At 49.9% G+C, this 18369-nt stretch overlaps 2 protein-coding genes across 2 annotated transcripts; one reads left to right on the top strand and one right to left on the bottom strand.

Moving 5' to 3' along the window:
• Nucleotides 1-384: 384 nt before the first annotated feature.
• On the bottom strand, nucleotides 385-3802 carry gcm2 (glial cells missing transcription factor 2). The gene is made up of 4 exons (XM_032552187.1): nucleotides 3710-3802; nucleotides 3377-3672; nucleotides 2862-3102; nucleotides 385-1981 (listed from the first exon to the last, which is right to left on the bottom strand). The coding sequence occupies exons 1-4, from the start codon at nucleotides 3800-3802 to the stop codon at nucleotides 1676-1678; spliced, it is 936 nt and encodes a 311-aa protein (XP_032408078.1). The 3' UTR covers nucleotides 385-1675.
• Nucleotides 3803-3922: 120 nt separating this feature from the next.
• sycp2l (synaptonemal complex protein 2-like) lies at nucleotides 3923-18185 on the top strand. The gene is made up of 25 exons (XM_032552186.1): nucleotides 3923-3978; nucleotides 5954-6032; nucleotides 6297-6461; nucleotides 7719-7832; nucleotides 7897-8001; nucleotides 12510-12534; nucleotides 12602-12681; nucleotides 12760-12842; nucleotides 12951-12985; nucleotides 13177-13319; nucleotides 13392-13444; nucleotides 13541-13586; nucleotides 13660-13752; nucleotides 14622-14694; nucleotides 15053-15180; nucleotides 15289-15403; nucleotides 15604-15653; nucleotides 15758-16069; nucleotides 16143-16176; nucleotides 16311-16403; nucleotides 16462-16601; nucleotides 16690-16784; nucleotides 16897-16996; nucleotides 17075-17133; nucleotides 17649-18185. Exons 1-25 carry the CDS (start codon nucleotides 3923-3925, stop codon nucleotides 17701-17703), a joined length of 2331 nt encoding a protein of 776 aa, XP_032408077.1. The 3' UTR covers nucleotides 17704-18185.
• Nucleotides 18186-18369: the final 184 nt, after the last annotated feature.

Below are 18369 nucleotides of genomic sequence, written 5' to 3'. Positions count from 1 at the left end.
TCCCTATCCGCTCCGGTTCCTGAACTTTGGGCCCAGCTGGTTCTGTAGAACCGCATGAGGTGAGCTGAGGAAGAGGAGGAGGAGGAAGAGCGGGCAGGTTTAGAGGTTCAGTCTGAGGACAGAGCCGGTTCTGTTCCCACACGTTTCTGTCAAAACAACATTTATTACTCACCCCGACCGGAACCGGCCCGTGTCCAAACACCACCGCTTTGATCACCGCTGCAGGCTGCTCAACCTGAGGCGCCGGGCCCAGACGGGTCCGGCAGAGCCGGCCGGGCCAACCAGAACAGAAAGCAGGAAACATTTCAGAACAGAACCCTTAATGTTCCTGTGAAGTTGGTAGAACCCGGCCGGTTCTGCTGAAGGAAAGTAAGTCCAACTCAGAAATGTCAGAACCTTTTTATTCTTCATCAGCTGAAATGTGGGACAGACCATCAGAACCAAAACCAGTCCTCATAAACTCAACTGGGTCACCTGGTTCTGGGTTGGTTTTATGCTCAGCAGAACAAAACTCCTGGATCTGTAGAACTCTGAGTCCAATTTCACCAACCAGAACCAAACCAGAACCTGGCCAGAACCAGGCAGGCCAACAGATGGTTCCCTGCTGGTTCTGTGGACCGGCAGCCCGACCAGAACATTTCCACAGTTTCACATCACACAATTTGAAGCTAAAAATCTGTTAGCAGACTAAATATTTAGAGTTAAAACTTATTAATAGTTTGGAGTTTAGCTAAAAACTAAATGTTTAGTTGCAAACTTGTAGCTTGAGGCTAACTATTTAGCTTGATGCTAACTATTTAGCTTGAGGCTAACTTTTTAGCTTGAGGCTAACTATTTAGCTAGCATGTCTAACTCCAAACTACACATTTAGCCTGGAGCTAAATATTGATTTTACAAGTTACCTATTTACTGTGAGGCTAAATATATGCAGTTTAGCTTAATGTTTGTTTAGCTAAGATGCAAATTTAGCTGAATATTAGATTTATATTTAGCTTGGAGATAAAAGTTCAGTTGTCCAAAACTAAACATTTAGCTTCAATCTTTATAAATGGATGACAGGGTGAAAATGTGACTGGATGATGATGATCCGGTTGGCTGAATAAAACCGGTTACAGACATCTGGCTGGGTAATGGCTGCAACACGCAGGCGGAACCAGAACCTTCCGGGTTCTTCCAGAACAACAAAATATTCTCTGTCATTGTTCAGGAACCCGGCAGGCGTAGCAGCGCCACCCAGAGGACAGCAGCTGATGGGTGGAGCTGCCTCAGACCAAGGGGTCAGAATTCGGTCGGGGTCCGGTCAGAATCTGGTCAGGACCAGGTCAGAACCCGGTTCGGGTCCGTGTTGGACATCTTGTTTGGATCGGTGACAGAATCAGGACGGTAAGCAGATCATTCATAAAAAACAACAGTTACTGCACATTTAATAAGATCTGACGCCTTCAGAACCGACCCGAGCAGAACTACAGAACCATCTAGAGGACCGAAGCCGGCTCCTGGAGGTCCTGTGGACGGATTGGGCCGGTCTGGACAGAACCTCCAGAACAAGATTCATCTGATGGCTCTGATTCGTCCTCTGAAGGTTTGGTGATTCGGGTCAGAACCTGAACCCTTCCTCCGTCTGGAAGTCTGGTTCATCAGTTTCAGTTGCCATGGCGGCAGAGTCGGTGCTGAGTCAGTAGTCGTCATAGCGATAGGCGTTGGGGTAGGCGTAGTGGTAGTCATAGGGGTCCAGCCGCTCCGTCTTGGTCTGCAGAGGTTCTGGAGGAAACGACAGAGACTTGATGACTCCGCCGGACTCCTCGGTCACCTTGACCTCAGTAGAGTACGAAGACGGAGACGCGTCTTCCAGCAGGGACGAGCAGCCGGGCAGACCGGCGGCTTTGGCAGGCTGGTAGGACGGCAGGCCGGCCGACGGTTTGGGACAGGACTGGTAGGGAGGCAGCGCCCCCGGAGGCTTGGGACAGGGCTGGTAGGACACCTGGAGAGGACAAGGAGAAAAGCACCCTCATCGTCACTGCCACCACAAACACCACGCTTTCTCTGTCACACACACTCAGTGTACACTGATAACAGACATCCATTTACTGCTAACACTGAGGCTGCGTTAGGACACGTCCAACCGGCTCCAGGGCACCCTGGGTTAGGACACGTCCAACCGGCTCCAGGGCACTCTGGGTTAGGACTTTAATGTGACCCTGAGAGAACTGAGCAAGCAAGCTTCAAAGAACCAGAACTATCTGAACCAAAGAAGTCCAGCGGCCGTTAGGAGACCCTGCTGGAAGGTCCTCTACCTGTAGGACGAGGTTTCAGCCATCCTTCATGGCACAGCTGGACTGACAGAGTCCTGAAGTCCTCGACTCCATGGTGGACCGAGCCACCACAGGAGCCACGTCAGAACCACTGCAGCCTTCTACCCTGAGGAGGACTTTGCATGAAAGTACCTCCAGTCTGTTGTGCGCTTACTGAGCCTGGTTTTGGTTCTGATTCTCCTGGACTGTTTCCTTTCTCTGGAGGAAGGACTGCTCCAAAACCTAGGACGGGATCCAAACAGCAGGACCTGCTTACCTTAAAAAACTGATAAGCATCAAAGGAGATGATGCTACATTTCAGGTCAGACTGGACCGGACCGTATCAAGGGTTACACCGGACTGGACCAGATCAGTCTGTTCAAACCGGACCAGACCGGACCGGACCATGTGCCATTGATCTGTGTGGTTTTGTCTTCTTGTCTGACCGGGTTTGTTCTGTATTTCTGTCTAACTGGTTCGGACCTGCTGAGTCTCTGGTGTTCTGAAAGGGACGGTGTAAACAAAATGGAGGACCGTTCTTTTTCTGACCCCCAACTGACCCTGGCTTACCTTGGTTGTCGTGGTAATAATGGTCTGCAGACCAGCGGGTGACCCTGGGGCGTTGTTAGAGTAACGGCAGGGGTACTCTGCGCTGTAGTAGTGGTGGTTATCGGCGTAGGGGGCGGAGCTCTTCAGGAGATCCTTCCAGGCCGGCGGCGCCTTCGTCTGCGGGTCGAAGGAGGATGAGGAGGATGAGAGCGGAGCCGAGGAAGATGAAGGCGCTGAAGAGGAGCCCAGGACGGGCGTTACCCTGGAAACAAACCCGGATCTGGGTCACACATACAAACCCAGCAAAGACCCTATCTCTCTGGTTCTGGTTCTGGTTCTGAACTAAATCTGTGAGTTACAGAGTTCTGGTCAAACCGGAGCGCATCAGAAGAACCCGATTCTGGTTCTGGATCTGAATTAAATCTCCAGTCTTCTGCTTGATCCTGTTTCCATGGTGAAACTCAGGAGTAAAGTGGTTCTGAGTGAAGTCTGAACCAGAAACAGAACTTGGTCTGGGCTGGATGTGTGAGCCTGACCTGGGGTCGCAGAGGTCAGAGGTCACAGGATACGAAGGTGAGGCCAGGTATCCCTGGAAGTCATAGCCGGGTCGGCCCATGTACAGTCTTGGGTTGGCTGGTTTCTGGAGGGTGGGCGGGGCCTCTCCCAGTGCATTGTGGGGGTTGTAGTAAGGCTCACTGCTCTGGAATTGTGGGTAATGCTGCGGAAAGTTCGGCTCAATGAAGGAAATCCTTTCTGCTGGTTCCACACAGAGGAGGGCGGGGCCTAAAGCCTGAGAGGGTAAACAACAACAGCCACTCGGTTCTGGGCCGGTCTTTAGGTCGGTTCTGGGCCGGTCTTTGGGTCGGTACCTGCGGTAGTTTGGGGTCGTTGATGTCCCAGGTCAGCTTCATCCCGACCGAACACACGCAGTCCGCCTCGTCGCGCTGCTCCCCCCGGGACATGCTGCCGGTACCGGTACCGGCTCTGCTGCTGCTGCCTCTGGGTTAAGTCCTCCTCCTGGTCCCGGTTCTGGTTCTGGTCCCGGCTCTAAGATACGCCTCTCAGAACCGAACCGAAGAGAGATGAAGAAGAAAGAAGCGGCTCGTTCGGACGGCGGCGCAGGTAGAAGTGAGAACAGGTGAGACCCGCGAGCTGCACAGGGAGGAGGGGGGAGGGGGGAGGAGGCGGGTCAGAACCAGAACCGCACCTGATCAGGTGGCACAGCGACTGGGTCCAACCCGGTTCGGCCGGACTTCTACCTGCTGGCTCTGCAGGTGAGTGTGGAGGTTCAGGTGAGGTTTGTTGTGTAAACTCGTGACTGTTTTTACCAAAACAAACAAACTCATTAGTCAACAATTACAGAACCAGAACCAGAGGAGCTGGTCCACCTGCGGGTCCCGCCTGGTTCCGAACTCATGGACTCGGTTCTGTCCGGAACTGACTGAAGGTTCCGTTCCTTCTGCTCTGGTTCTGGAATAGAACCGGTTCGGATGGCAGAACCGGTTCTAGAGCGCAGCACAAACTGGAGACCGAACCGGGTCAGGTCCGAACCGCAGCAACTATGAAATCTGTTCATTAATAAAGAATCAAATAATAATAATAATAATTATTATTATTATATATTATATAATATTATATTATAATAATAATAATAATAATAATTATTATTATTATTATTATTATTATATATTATATATTATATAATATTATATTATTATAATAATAATAATTATTATTATTATTATTATTATTATTGTTGTTGTTGTTGTTGTTGTTGTTTAGTTCATCTGAAATTATTTTAAATGTTGTGACTCAAATTTGGATCAAATTTATCTATAATAATAAAAATATTTCTGTGTTTCGGTCATCAGGCCTTCATGTGAATATGAACGAATATTCTCTGATATGAATTCATATCAATGAATGTTAATTGATATTTATTGATATTAATGATATTAATGTCAGGGTGCAAAGTAACTAGTTACTTTTGAACTTTTGTTACTTTTTAAAATCAAATCAAAACTTTTGGTTTGGATGAAAGAATTTTATTTATTTACATTTGAAATAATATCTGATAAAAAAAAAACTGAGAACCGAAGGAGCAGCGAGGAAGACTACTGAGGAAGACTACTGAGGAAGACTACTGAGGAAGACTCACATCTTCATCAAACAGAAGAAACTCAGTTCTGAAATATTCTGAAGAATATTTAACAGATTTGATTTGCCTGTAATTATAACGAGAACTGAGAGGAGGCGGACATGATGAAGAGGATGAAGATGATGAAGAGGATGAAGATGATGAAGAGGATGAAGAGGATGGAAGCTGCACAGAACCTGAAGGTTTCGCTTAAAATATGACAAATATTCATCCCACATGTTTTATTTATTAACTTGTTTCTTTATTTAGTTTCATGTCAAATAAAATTAATGAGAAAATTTTTACTTTAATCAGAAAATCTGAAAGTCGGAACTTTATTAGAATTTAAATCAAACTGAGTTGAAATGATTCTATTTTTACTTCACTACATTATTTTTACTAAATATGAAAGAATATTTATTAAACAGGTGGGGGAGGGGCACAGGTCATCATGTCCTGAAGCTGGTCTGATTGATTATCACTTATTGATCACAGAACTCTGGCCAATTTACTCAGCTGTCCAGATATTCCTCCGCTTGGCCTGAACTACTTTGTCTCTGCGCGGCCCCGAGGCTGATGAGCTCATTAAGCGCAGCTGTGTGCGCGCTCCCGACACCCTGAGTGCACGGAGAGGAGGCGGCTGGATGCGCGCGATGGTGAGCCAGCAGTTTTCTTTTATTGATCTTTGCGCTCATTGATTATTGAAGATGAAGATGATGAGGGGAAAAGATCCGCAAACACAGAGCCGACGGTGCAGAGAACGTTCTCTGAAGCTTCATGAACGTTCCCAGAACATCCAGCATGAGACACGGAAGGATCCGGACAAATGTCTCGTGTCCAGGCGGCCTTCACTGTTCCGCCCCATTCATTCATTCATTCATTCATTCATTCATTCATTCATGGATCAGCGGCCCGTTCTGACCTTCCTGGTCAGTTGTCGTTATCTCAGCTCTCTGCCGCCCCCTGCTGTCTCCAGCCCGTCATCACAGCTGAACTCCCCAGAGCTCTGGGGTTCCTCGGTTCGGCCACCAGGTTCCCCGGTTCGGTTCCTCAAAGTTTGCGTCTTTTATGGTATCAGAGAATCGGAACCTCGAAGGAACTAACATCCAGAATCTGATCAATAACTGACCAATAATTGGAGGATCAGAAACTGCAGCCGGCGCCCCCTGCTGGTGGCGGTAGATCCGTGCTTTACATGTTAGTGATTTTCAGGCTTTGGGTTTTCTGTGTGTGAAATCAATTGAATGAGTTAATCTAGTCTGTTCAGGATTAAACCAGATTAAAATGAGTCTAAATGAGTGAATCTGGATTAAATCTGAATTGAATTATTCAGATTAAATCTGAATAATCTGTTTCTGTCCCAGTTTGAGCTTCAGGTGGACGACTGTCTGCTCCGTGGAGACTCGTCTCTACTCGTTTCTCTGCTTCACTATGAAGGACTGACCAGCTCCACCCTCACCAGGCTGCACCTCCTGGTTACCAAGGTAACGGCAGGAGTGATGGGGGCGGGGCCTGCAGAAGGTTGTTGGGGCTTTTGTGCATCAACACAGAGTCCATCGTCTGTTTGTGCAGAACCTTTAGTCCGGTCCAGAGTTCTGTTCAGAGAACTCATCCATACCGGATCGTTCTGAAGCTCTGGGAGTTTCGTCCTATAATGACCTCCTCCTCCTCTTCATCTTCCTCCTTCTCTTCTTCCTCCTCCTCCTCCTCTTCATCTTCCTCCTTCTCTTCTTCCTCCTCTTTTTTTTTTTTTTTACCCCTCCAGGGGGTATTTTGTGGCTCTAGTGCCCCTTATATGACAGCAGGCTGACAGGAAACGGGAAGACATGCGGCAAATCGTCGGGTCCGGGAGTCGAACCCGCGACGGCGACGGCCGCGTCGAGGATTGAAGGCCTCCAAATACGGGTCGCGCTAACCGCTACGCCACCACGGCACGCCCCCTCCTCCTCTTCATCTTCCTCCTCCTCATCACCACAGACCATGGGCGTAGGTTTGGGTATGGACGGTCGTGACATGTCACTACCAATATTCAAGGGATATAAAATAGTCCCGACCAATTTTTGCCATATTAATTAAAAAAAACATATGTATTTTTTAACAAAAACAAAATAAATAAACGAAAATCTACATTGATTAGTTTAATATTTCAATATACTAAGCAGTGGTAGCATTCATTTTAAATGCTGGTGAGTTGGTGAGTAAGTTGTAAGGTCCCACCAAAACTTAGACCAAACCTACGCCCTTTCCACAGACCATCCCAGGACTGTGAGTTGGAGCCTGAGGAACCGCTCCTGGTCTCCTAGCAGTGGGTTTGGGTCGGCCTGCAGCAGTGACCCTGTAACGTCCTCAGGCCTCCTGCCCTGCATGTTTTAGGTGTTTCCTTTCTGCCACACCTGGATTGAATCTGTGATGATGAACATCCTGCAGGTCCTGCAGTCATTTGGATCAGATGTTCTAATAGAGGCTCGTCTAAAACATGCAGAGCAGAACCGAGGACTGGAACTGAGAAGCTCTGGCCTGCAGTGAACCAGGTGGCGCTAAGCAAAGCTAAGTAGAGCTAGGTGCCACTAGGTGGCGCTCGGTGGCACCGTGGTTAGCTCCAGGGTCCAGCGGTGTGCTGCGTTGCTCCATTGCTGCGTTGCTCCGTTGCTGCGTTGCTCCATTGCTGCGTTGCTCCATTGCTGCGTTGCTCCGTTGCTGCGTTGCTCCGTTGCTGCTCAGCGATGCCGGTTGTGTTTCAGGAGCTGCGCAGCAGGGCGTTCTGCAGGGTTCTGGTCGTGTTGAAATCTGTATCGATTCTGTCGGAGAACAAGGAAGACCTGGAGACTCTGGTCAACCTCGGCCTGACTGCTAAGGTAATCAGCGATGTGATTGGTTGGTCGTCTTCTGTGCTGCTCTCACCTTTCTGTTGTTGCTCAGGTGATGCTATGGTTCGAAGCTGTTCACGACTTGCTGACCTCCGACCTCCAAGAAGGCTCCACCACCCTGATGGCCCTCACAGAGGAGTTCTTTGACTACTTCCTGGTGAGCAGCATGCTGGGAAGTGATGTTTGGAGTTGTTTGTTTGTCATGTTGGTCTCAGGTGAGCTCAGTGACCCGGCAGGTAATCAGCCGTCAGGTTTTGCTAGTCACCTTTCACAGCTGAAGCGTAATCTGCTGGATCACCTGACAGACGGACCATCATCGGGTCTCTAACGGTTCTTAATGTCGTGACCCGTCAGCAGCCGTTGGTCCAGCTGCAAACTGGCCCTGTGATACAGAGAGGAAGATATTTGTGTCGGCTTCGGTAGCCGCCTCCCTCCTGAATCCCTCCTGAATCTCCCATGAGTTCCCCTGCGTGGCAGCAGGTCTCAGATGAACATCTGGACTGAGTTCCAGATGTTCTCCGATTCCAGAACTCCTCCCTGCATTCAGTGAGTCTCTGACCAGTGAGACCAGCACTGAGGGAGAACCAGCGCTGGTCTCACTGGTCTGGAACCACCGCTGAGTTTTATCTCAGGAACATACCTGCTCATCCAGAACAGGGAGGATTTAAAACCAGTTCTTCTTCATCATCATCATCAAACAGCCGAAACCTTTTTATGATGATAAATGATTTTATTTCCTGATTGTAGCAACAATCATTCAGTGGTTACATGATGATCAATAGCATGAGGATGGGGGTTCCGAATACTTCATGTGTTGATTTAATGTTTCCATTAGTTCACTCTGTCACCAACACACCAGGTAAAACCACGATCCCCCCAGACCCACTCTGGACCCTGCTAGACCCTGTCAGAGACCATCAGACTGATGGTCTCTGACAGGGTCATCTATCAGGGTCACTGATAGATGCCCAACACCCGAGACCTACACCAGACATCCAGAGTCCGTCTGAGTCTCGGCTGGTTCTGAGAGTTAAAAGCAAGTTGTTGGGCATTGCCTACAGTAGCTGAAGTAACTCAGCAGATCCAGACCCAACACAGATTCCAGCGTGTAGCGGTTGGGTGAAAACAGCCTGGACTTGGTGCAGGAGAGCCATGGTTGAAGAGATGCTGTAGAAGGACAGAACTCCTGCTTCATGATCCAGATACACGCCTATCCTAGAACACGGAGGTCCTGGGAGGTCAAGGCTTCTACCATCGTGGATGTATTTATTATTGTGACAATATAAGGCCCACGACATCTTATTATCTCCAAATCCACTGGTTCCTCCTGCTCTGACGATGTGTTTGTATGCTACTGCCACAGAGACGATCCCGCTCCACTCCACCTCCCAGTAACAGCGTCCAGTCAGACCTTCTCTGCTCAGAACCTGAAACCGGTCTGTGAATCTCTCTGGATGATTCGGGTACGACTGCTTTTTCTTTCCTCGTGTCACTCTCATGTTCTGTCCAGACAGAACCAACATTTTATTAGCCGTGTTGGGATCCAAGTTGAGCCGACATGCATACGGTAAAAACTCTGTTCTCGTCTTGGGCTCTCCTGGTGTGTGATTCGGTGCTGCTGGTGGTAAACCCTTGAACTTATCTAGTGATGGGTAACCTAGCGGTGATGTAAATGTGTTCTCGCCCTCTGTCAGGTCCGATAACGGACCTTTAGATTGATCTGGTGTTGGGTATGTTGGTGAGGAAACCTTGGGGCCCTTCTGCAGGTGAGCTCCTGGTGTTGGATGTGTTGGGTATGTTGGTTTTAACATCTTGAACTCCATAGACGATGTGTGAAATTGTGCCGTTGGTATAATGTTGGAGTAAGCTGAAGGTATGAGGACCTTGTCATCAAATGATTTCAGGCGTCTTGGTGGCGTTGGTGCAGTCTTGGACTTGGTGAGGGGTGGAGGAGCTGCTGGTGCTGAATCCTTGGGCCTCTCTGGTTTTGGGTGAATTTTTGGTGGTAACTCCAAGGAACCGACTTTGGAGAGTATGGCTTGTGGTGATGGTGGGATCCCATGGTGAGCTGGTGTCTGTGGAAGGGCTGCTGTGGTCATGGCGATCCTGGTCCATTCCTGCCTCAGGGTGTCCTGCAGTTTCTGAATTAGCTCAGTGACGGCATACGTTATCTGATTAAAGTAGTTTGGAGACCGAATATTGATGGCTGAGTTTGTAGATGGGCCCAGTGATATCAGAGAGGGGTACCTTCGTAGGAACTGGACGTGGTCCTCGGTGTGTGCCAGCTTCTCCAGCTCCTGGTCTCTCCTGGTCAGCTCAGAGATTTCCTGCTGGACTCTCTGCTGAAGCTCTTCAACCTGCCTCATTTCGGCTTCCTGCTGGGATCCGATCAGCTGTTGGATGTCGCAGCTTCTCTGGGCCAGGAGCTGCAGCAGCTGTTTGAACATTGCCTGGATGTTCTCCACCGTGTCGCTGGCAGAGCCGGTGATGATGTCGCCCTCCTTCTGAAGCAGCTTCAGGGCCTCCTCTCGGTCCTGGACTCTCTGCCAGATGTCCTGCCGTCTCGCTCCGAGCTCTTGCTGCCATTCGGTCCTCTCTGCTGCAGCGGAGACGGTGTCATGACCTTTGTGCTCGTCCATAGAGCACAGGAAGCAGATGGTGCGCTGGTCGCTGCGGCAGAAGATCTCCTTCATAGCTCCTTCTCTGCTAACATGGTGTTTTTTCCCACAACTGGCCTGGGTGTGAAGACTTCCCTGCACTGAGGGCAGCTGTAGATGGCCTTCTGGTCCTGCTGTTTCCAGTGGTTTTTGATACACTCGGAGCAGTAGTTGTGTCCACAGGGAATGGTCACTGGATCCTTTAGTAGATCCAGACAGATAGAACACCTCAGCATGTCTTCGTCCAGTGAAATCCCCCGCTGAGCCATTCTTCCTCCTTCACAGCAGAACAGAACCTGAAGAAGTCTGAGCTGCTGCTGTCGACTCAACTGCGTCAGTGAACACGGAGTGGCAGGCGGAGCTAGCTGGTCCGCCTGCCACTGCATTCCATGTAGAGGACTGACCAGAGACCAGAGCTGGACTGGTCTCAGGTCTTCAATCCAGTTCAGTCAGGCAGCAATGAAAGTAAACATTTGCTCTTCTTCTAAGCAGAAAACAAGGATGTGGAGCCAGAACCACAGAGCGTGGACCTCCGAACTCTAAGCAGCTGCACTGACATGATTTCACTCTGAACAGGTTGAGCTTCATTCCAGGAGGATGACGGCTGTTGGTTCAGACTTCAGCAGCCTAAAATCACCTGAGAGCCGCAGGAACAAGATGGAACCAGATGGGTTGGGTCGGTCTCACTGCACGCCTTACTTCCATAAACCAATCCGAACCAGAACCAACGGGTTTTCTATCAGAACTGTTTCCTCTGGCGACCGAACCGCTGCAGCCCAGACTCTCCACCGGGCCGGCGCCACCTGTTGGTGTGGCCTCTGCAGCAGCGCTGTGGGTCTCCGGGTCCTGGTGGTGACCCCGTCTGATGACGGGTCCAGTAGGATGAGGACGTGACGGGACCTGGTGTCCAACTGATGAGTTCCCACTGATGTTCCCATAAACTGTTTCCTCTGGATGATCCATCTTCAAACACACCATCCACCTGCTAACAAATCAAAAAAATCTAATCAAATTTTATTTATACATCACCTTTCAGCAACACGGCAGTTCAAAGGCTTTACATCATAAAAATACAAAGTCATGATTGAAACATTACATTTAGCCGTCGTTAAACATCACATTGTTTCATTAATTATGTCTCAAAAGCAACTAACCAGCTTGTTTTAGTGTAGATTTAAAGGCACTCAATGTTTCGGCTGTTTTGCAGTTTAGGGAAGTTTATTCCAGATTTGTAATGCATAGAAGCTGAATGCTGCAGCAGCGTCTCGCCCTCTGACCTGAACTGCAGTGTCTCGTGTTCAGCAATTAGCCAGAGCCTGCAAAGACAATAACACGGTTTTAATCTGGCTGTTGGATGCAGCTAATGTTAGCTAAATGCTAACTAGCTGGTTATCATGTTTAGCTTAGAATACTAATGTTGTTGCCTAGGTTACATTGTTTATTGGTTAATTAATGTGAGGGATAAATCTGATCTGCTTTCATTTCTCTGCATAAGTGGAGTTTCCACAAATATTAACAGTAAATATTTAGATAATAATATATATAATAGAAATATTCATATTGTGTCCAGAAACTGGAATGGATCTGCAGCAGGTCAGAAGGAAAACCTGCTGACCTGAAAGGAGGAGAATCATCATCATCATCATCATCATCATTATTGATTTATCTTCATTATTTTATTATTATTATTATTTTGTATTTTGTAACTTATAAATCTTCTTGGCTTTACCCTGTCTTCCGTTTGGATCGTACCGATCTGGGTTCTGACCCAGTATTTGTGTCAGTTCAACCTGTTTCTCAGGTGAAACTGCAGATTTAGTGGTTGAGCTGCAGTTTCGCCTGAAGCTGGTTGGAATGATCCGTGTTGGACTGCTGCCCCCTGCTGGGGAACCAGGACGGCGCTTTCTGCTCCTGTTGGCGCTAGCGGACTCTCAGATCTGATCCTGGAACTGGAAACCTTTTTCTTGGTGGGTTCTGATTATGACCTGTGGTCCGTTTTGTCTCTCAGCTCCTGGCCCAGGCGTCTCCTCCAGGTCCGGTTGGTTCTGGCTCGTATGTTGGTTCTGCTGCTCAGGTATCTAACGCTGCTGCCTCCTCCAGCTGCCCAGCTGTCCGTGCTGCTGCTTCACCTGGCTCACCTGGCTCTGGAGGCCGGAGTTCACTTCCCTCTGCGACTGGAGGTAACCATGGTAACCACTAAACCGCTGCACACGCTGCTGCCCCCTGCTGGGAACCATGAAGCCCCTCTCTGGTTTCAGGCCATCAGAACCTTCAACAGCATCCTGGAGTCCCTGAGCAGGCAGCAGAGGAGGCTGATCCAGAACGACCAGAACCAGAACCTGTGAGGCTTGTGTTGGGACGCTGTCACTGCAGTTCTCAACCTTAAAGTTCGGTCAGTGAATGGATGCTAAGCTCACCTGTTGGCTCACCTGTCTCTGTTTACCTGCAGGACTCAGCTGGCAGCTGCTGTTGTGACGGTTGGAGGTGAGCTTGATCCGTTAAATGTTCTGGACGGTTCTCGGGTAGAGATGAGGACCACTGACCCGTGGTCCTCCGAGTCTGGGTGTGTGATCAAGAACTTTCCTGCAGCTTTCTGGGTCCCTGGGAAACTTTGGATCAGGATTTAGAAATGTGTAGAAACAGTTTCCATGTTTGTAGCTTCCTTCTTGTTTCAGACTACGAGTTTCAGGTCAGCCTCTTGGAGGCGCTGTGTCGCCTTACGCCGCGCAGAGAGCGTGAGCAGAGAGCCAATCAGTGGTTCGACAGCAGTGACATCAGATCCACCTTCTGTGACATCAGAGATGCCGACTTTGAGGTGGTGAGTGACTCACCTGCTCTGTATGGACACCTGCTCTACCTGGTTCTGACCTACGCCCGTCTTCACCTGTAGGACTGCAGACGCTTCCTGAACTTCATTAACTGTTGCCATGGAGACCAGAGGAGGTGACATCCCATAATGCAGTCTGAACCATCTAGAACTCTGAGTGAGTTCTAGATGGTTCAGACTAATTCCTGGCGATGTTTGGTTCTGTCCGTCAGAGTGTACAGCTTCCCCTGCCTGAGGGCCTTCCTCAGCTCCACGCAGGTACCAACGTCAACGGACCCAGAACCAGAACTTTGAGCCTGGCACACAGCACCTCATCATGCTGTCTCTGCAGTTGTTCCGACCCAAAGATGAAAAATTGGACAAGTTCTGGATTGATTTCAACGTGGGTTCGGGATGTGTGAGCTTTTTCATCGATGACTGTCAGGTTGGTTCCTGTTGACCTTCACAGGTTGGGTTCTGCTGCGGCAGAACCCTCCACAGGTTCCACCGACCCTGTCCTGTGTGGACATGTCCCCACCAATGTCTCCTGCTCCTCTTTTCCTTTTTGTACCTGTACCTCTGTGTGGACAGTAGGTGGCAGCAGCTGCAGGCTGAAGTCACAGCAGTAACAACCAGTTGATGCTTTTTAAAATTCCTTTGTGAAACGTAAACAGGAAGTCGCTCAGTGACCCGGTGGACCGGACGTCACCTGACTGACCGGTGACTCAGCGCCACATGCGCTGTTGCTCTGCATTAAGTCAGGAACATGGATGGTCACTCTACTCACCAACTGGCCCAACCAGACCCAGAAAAGGTTTTGGGTCTTTAATATTTGCTACATTAAAGACGCATCATATCTCATCTGCTGTGTAAGTCAGCAGGACAAAGTTTAGCCAACCAAAAGCTAATATTAATCTGACAAGCCTGATCAGGACGTATGTCCTAATTTATTGAGTCAGACTGTCTGGAGTTCCCGTGGAAGTTTTGGCTTTATTCTTATCTCTAGAAAAGAAAAGAAATAAAGAAAAGAAATTAAAGGTCTTCCAGCTCTGGCTGCATCAGCTCCTCCTCATCCCACCAACTTGCAACACAAAGTTTCCTCCTTCTGTGGAACTAAAGAAAAGTCAGCCCAAATCTTACTGCAGCTGAAACCATCCAGAGGGATTTCTTTGGTTCTGGTTCTGTGCTGGCCCTACAGGAACCATGGGTTCCTCTGAATGGGAACATTTATGAAACATGGAAGGTCTTTAGGGTTCTCCTTGGTGGTAGTTGGAACAATCTGATGTTCTAGTTCGGGTTCTGTTTGTTCTCCAGGGTTTTCTCTGGGGGTCCATCCACCTGCAGATGGAGGACGTGGATTATTACAGTCTGAAGTTCAAACAAAACGGTAAGAAGATGGAAGACCTCCAGAACATCTGGACAATGTGACAGAACCTCGGGTTCCTGAAGTTCTTTATAAAGCATTTAAGGTCGATAGGAGTAGCGACAGTGTTGTTGTAGCACAGAACGGCCTGGTGGGGGCAGTATTGTGTCTGCAGTAACACCGTGGAGGTGAAGTCAGCTTCCAGCTCCTGGTTTCCATCAGTGACATCAGCTCAGATGATGATGATGATGATGTTTCTGTGGCCTTCCTCACTCATTAAGATCCCAGAACTAGAACCGATAGATCAGCCACCAGGTGTTTTACATTCGGTTGTTTTAATGACACTCAGTTTGTGATTTTTTCCCATCGTGCTCCTGGGCAGAGACGGTCCTCTGTGTCAGGCTGACCAATCCCATCATGCACCTGAACACCAGAAGTTACGTGGTGGAGCTGACCTTTGACCCTGAACACCAGCAAGAGCTGGAGGAGGCCGCAGGGAGAGTCTTCAATGTACTGTTGCAGCACCTGCATATTGGAACAGCACCTCCTGCTGGTCACTGCTGCCGGTGTCTGAGCAGTGAGGCGGAGCTTCATCTGAGTAACTGTTGGTGTTTTCAGAAACAGGCGAGTCCATCCGGCGCCGGAGGAGCGGTCCAGACCTCGCCCTCTGCAGACACGCACACGGCTCGGTTCTACAGCCGCAAGAAGCCGCCAAGCAAGAGTCAGCTGAAGAGTGAGTCGAGTTCGGCTCAGAACCTCCACCCTGATGACCGCCTGACCACCAGACTTCCACAACACCACCGTGTTTACTGCCGGTCCTGGACCTGAACCGTCCACAGCTTTATGAACTCGTTGTTTAGATCAGGACGAACCGTCACATGACCTGGAATGAACCAATCAGAAGGATCCCAACAGCTCTGTCTCTCTCCTCAGTTCTACCGCTGTCGTCTCCAAGCAGCGAGGACGAGTCCACCTCACTGAAGGTAACCCCGGTACCGAGCCAACGACGGACCCAACGACCGACCAAGCTAACAACCAACCGAATGACTTGTTTATCTGGTTCCAACTCTGAGGTTTTGTTTTTCAGCCTATGGCTTCAAACCGAGCCGAAGTTCTGTTTGACCAGATCGTTCACTCCACTCCTAAGTTCAGCAGTCGGTCAGAGCAACCCGGCGCTGAGCGGGGCTGGTCTTTTGGTCCATCAGAGAGAATCTCTCCAGTTTCTGGTTCAGCTGCTTTCCAGCCACCGTTGGATCCGCCTGATGGAGCCGACGATTCAGAAGTTCACCTGTCGAACCTGGAAGAGCCCCCATCAGGTGACCTGCAGGGGGCGGAGCTTCAGACGATGCAGCACCTGACAGAGGGACTTGAAGAAGGAAGCAGCTCTCCCTCTAACAAGGTTAATTTCCTGTTTCTGACTGGAGTCAAACCTGATAAGTTTTTCATGTTTACCTGTTTTTGTTCTTCTGCAGGAAAACCTGAGGAAAAGAGAAGCTGCAGATTCAGGTGTCACCTGTTCATTTACCTGGATGATGGCTGCACTAATAAAACATGTTACAATGAATGACGGTCTCTCTGTTAGATGCTAGGCTCCAGTTTGTCCTGGCTTTGTCCAGAATAACCAACACTCTGAACCGCAGGCTACCTGTCAGACCAGGCCGAGGGCGTCACCGCCTCCAAGAGGAAGGCGGAGCCTCTGCAGGACTGGGCGGAGTCTGAGTTGCCAATGAAAGGTAGTTTAATGCCAAGTTCAGTTTCTTGAATGTTTCTGATGCTCACCTGGCTGCCCAGCAGAGGGGGCGGAGCTAGCAGTGGAGGAGGATCTTCAGAGTGAGGGGGCGAAGCAGAAGGCGGAGCCAGAGTCACACCTGACATCTGACATCACTGCTGCGTTCAAGTCCTTCAAAGCCCAGCTGGAGCAGCGCTTCACCGTCTGTTGCCACACTTGCTCTCCTTCAGTGGCTCTGCTGCTCATCAATAATCAATAATTAACGAGGCTGATTGACTCCATGATCTCAGGGCTGCTGGCAGGAGGTCCAAGCTGAGGTTCTCGGGTCCCTGAGGGACTGTCAGCAGCACGTGTCCTCACTGCTCACGGCTGTCCACCAGCACAGGTAAGTCTGACGCCACACCTGCCTCCGCCCACCACCACAAACTCCGCCCACCTCCACAAACCTGCCCATCATCACGGGCGTGTTGTTGATGTGTGTGTGTGTGTGTGTTCAGGTTGTCGTTGCTGCAGCGGTTTGAAAGCAGTGTAACGGATCATCTGAAGCAGCTGGAGGAGAACTCCATCAGTCTGAACTCCATGGACTCTGAGATTCTGGTATGAGGCGGGTTGCAGGTTCTGAACTGGTGTGACTGGTTCCGTCCCACTGATGACCGCTTCCTGTTTGTCCTGCAGACGTTCTTCCACTCTGAGATGGAGCAGCTCAGTTCGTTCTGTCAAGAACATCTAAAGAAGTGAGTCTGATGGGTTCTGGTCCAGTTCTCCCTGCTGAAACTGGAGTAGAACCGGGTCCAGATGATCTGCTGGGCCGGAGTAGAACCGGGGGAACAATAAACAACGGTTCAGTTGTGATGTTTGGAGTGGACCCCATGTCCTACAGTGCTGGCGCTACGGTGGAAACCAACAGAAATGAACCGGGTTCTAGATGCAAACCGGGTTCTGACTATATCTGTTTGGACGAAGAGGTTCCACAGCGGGTCCAGGAGGTCCGGCATCCTGCAGGTTTCAGTTCCTCCCTGCTGGAGGGAACTTCCTCCTCAGCAGGTCGTGGTTCTTCTAGTGAGCCGTCATTGGATCCAGGTGAGTAAAACATGCAGGATGCCGGGCCTCCAGAACTCGCTGTGGGCCCCACTGGGTTAGAGGTTCTCCCCAGTGGTCCAGAACACATTGGGTGGATATGAGCTGTGGGTTCTGGTGGGTCGAGGTTTCGGGTTACCTGTGTTCAGATCTTCAGTCTCTTTCTCCTCAGGTTGAAGAATCTCGACTCCGACCAGCTGAGGACGAAACATTCAACCAACCGTTGAAGAAGCCGCCATCGACGGGAGAAGGAGGAGGATCAGGAGGAGGAGGAGGAGGAGGAGGAGGAGGATCAGGAGGAGGAGGAGGAGAACCTCCTGGATCTTTTTGTATCTGATAAATTTTCTCTTCTGATAAAAACGATTAAAGGCTGAAACTAAATACTGCGTGATGTTGATGCTGGTGCCAGTTTCCATGGTGATGTTGGTTGCTGATGCTGGTTGCCGTGGTGATGCGTGGCGTAGTGGCTACAGCCGACCACCAGAGGGAGAGCTGGTCTCTGCAGCGGAGGGGAGCCTCCATCAGGCCGTACCAACACCCTGACAGCAGGGGGCAGCAGCACCGCAGGCTGACCCGGCAGAACCAAACCGGACTGGTTTTCATCAGAACCCACAGGACACGCTGTGGACAGCGGAGATGTCCACAGCGTGTCCTGCCAGACTCCGTGGCTCAGGAACCTGCTGGTGACCTGTGCAGGACATGAGGACGCAGCGGGACGCCCCGCCCCCCGCAGCCCCGCCCCCCGCAGCCCCGCCCCCTGCAGAAGGTCCAAAGCTGTTTGTGATTCTGTTGCTGGTTGTCAAGCAGCTCAGAGCCAAACAGAGAAATCCCCAAAGAGCAGCAGAAGAAGAAGACGACTAATGAGGCGCCGTCGGGGCGAGGCAGAGCTGCTC

The sequence above is a fragment of the Xiphophorus hellerii genome, chromosome 21, assembly GCF_003331165.1.
Source record: "Xiphophorus hellerii strain 12219 chromosome 21, Xiphophorus_hellerii-4.1, whole genome shotgun sequence".
In the NCBI taxonomy this organism is placed as follows: domain Eukaryota; kingdom Metazoa; phylum Chordata; class Actinopteri; order Cyprinodontiformes; family Poeciliidae; genus Xiphophorus; species Xiphophorus hellerii.
Note: the sequence above shows the minus strand (reverse complement) of the source record. Positions and strands in the feature narration are given on the sequence as shown.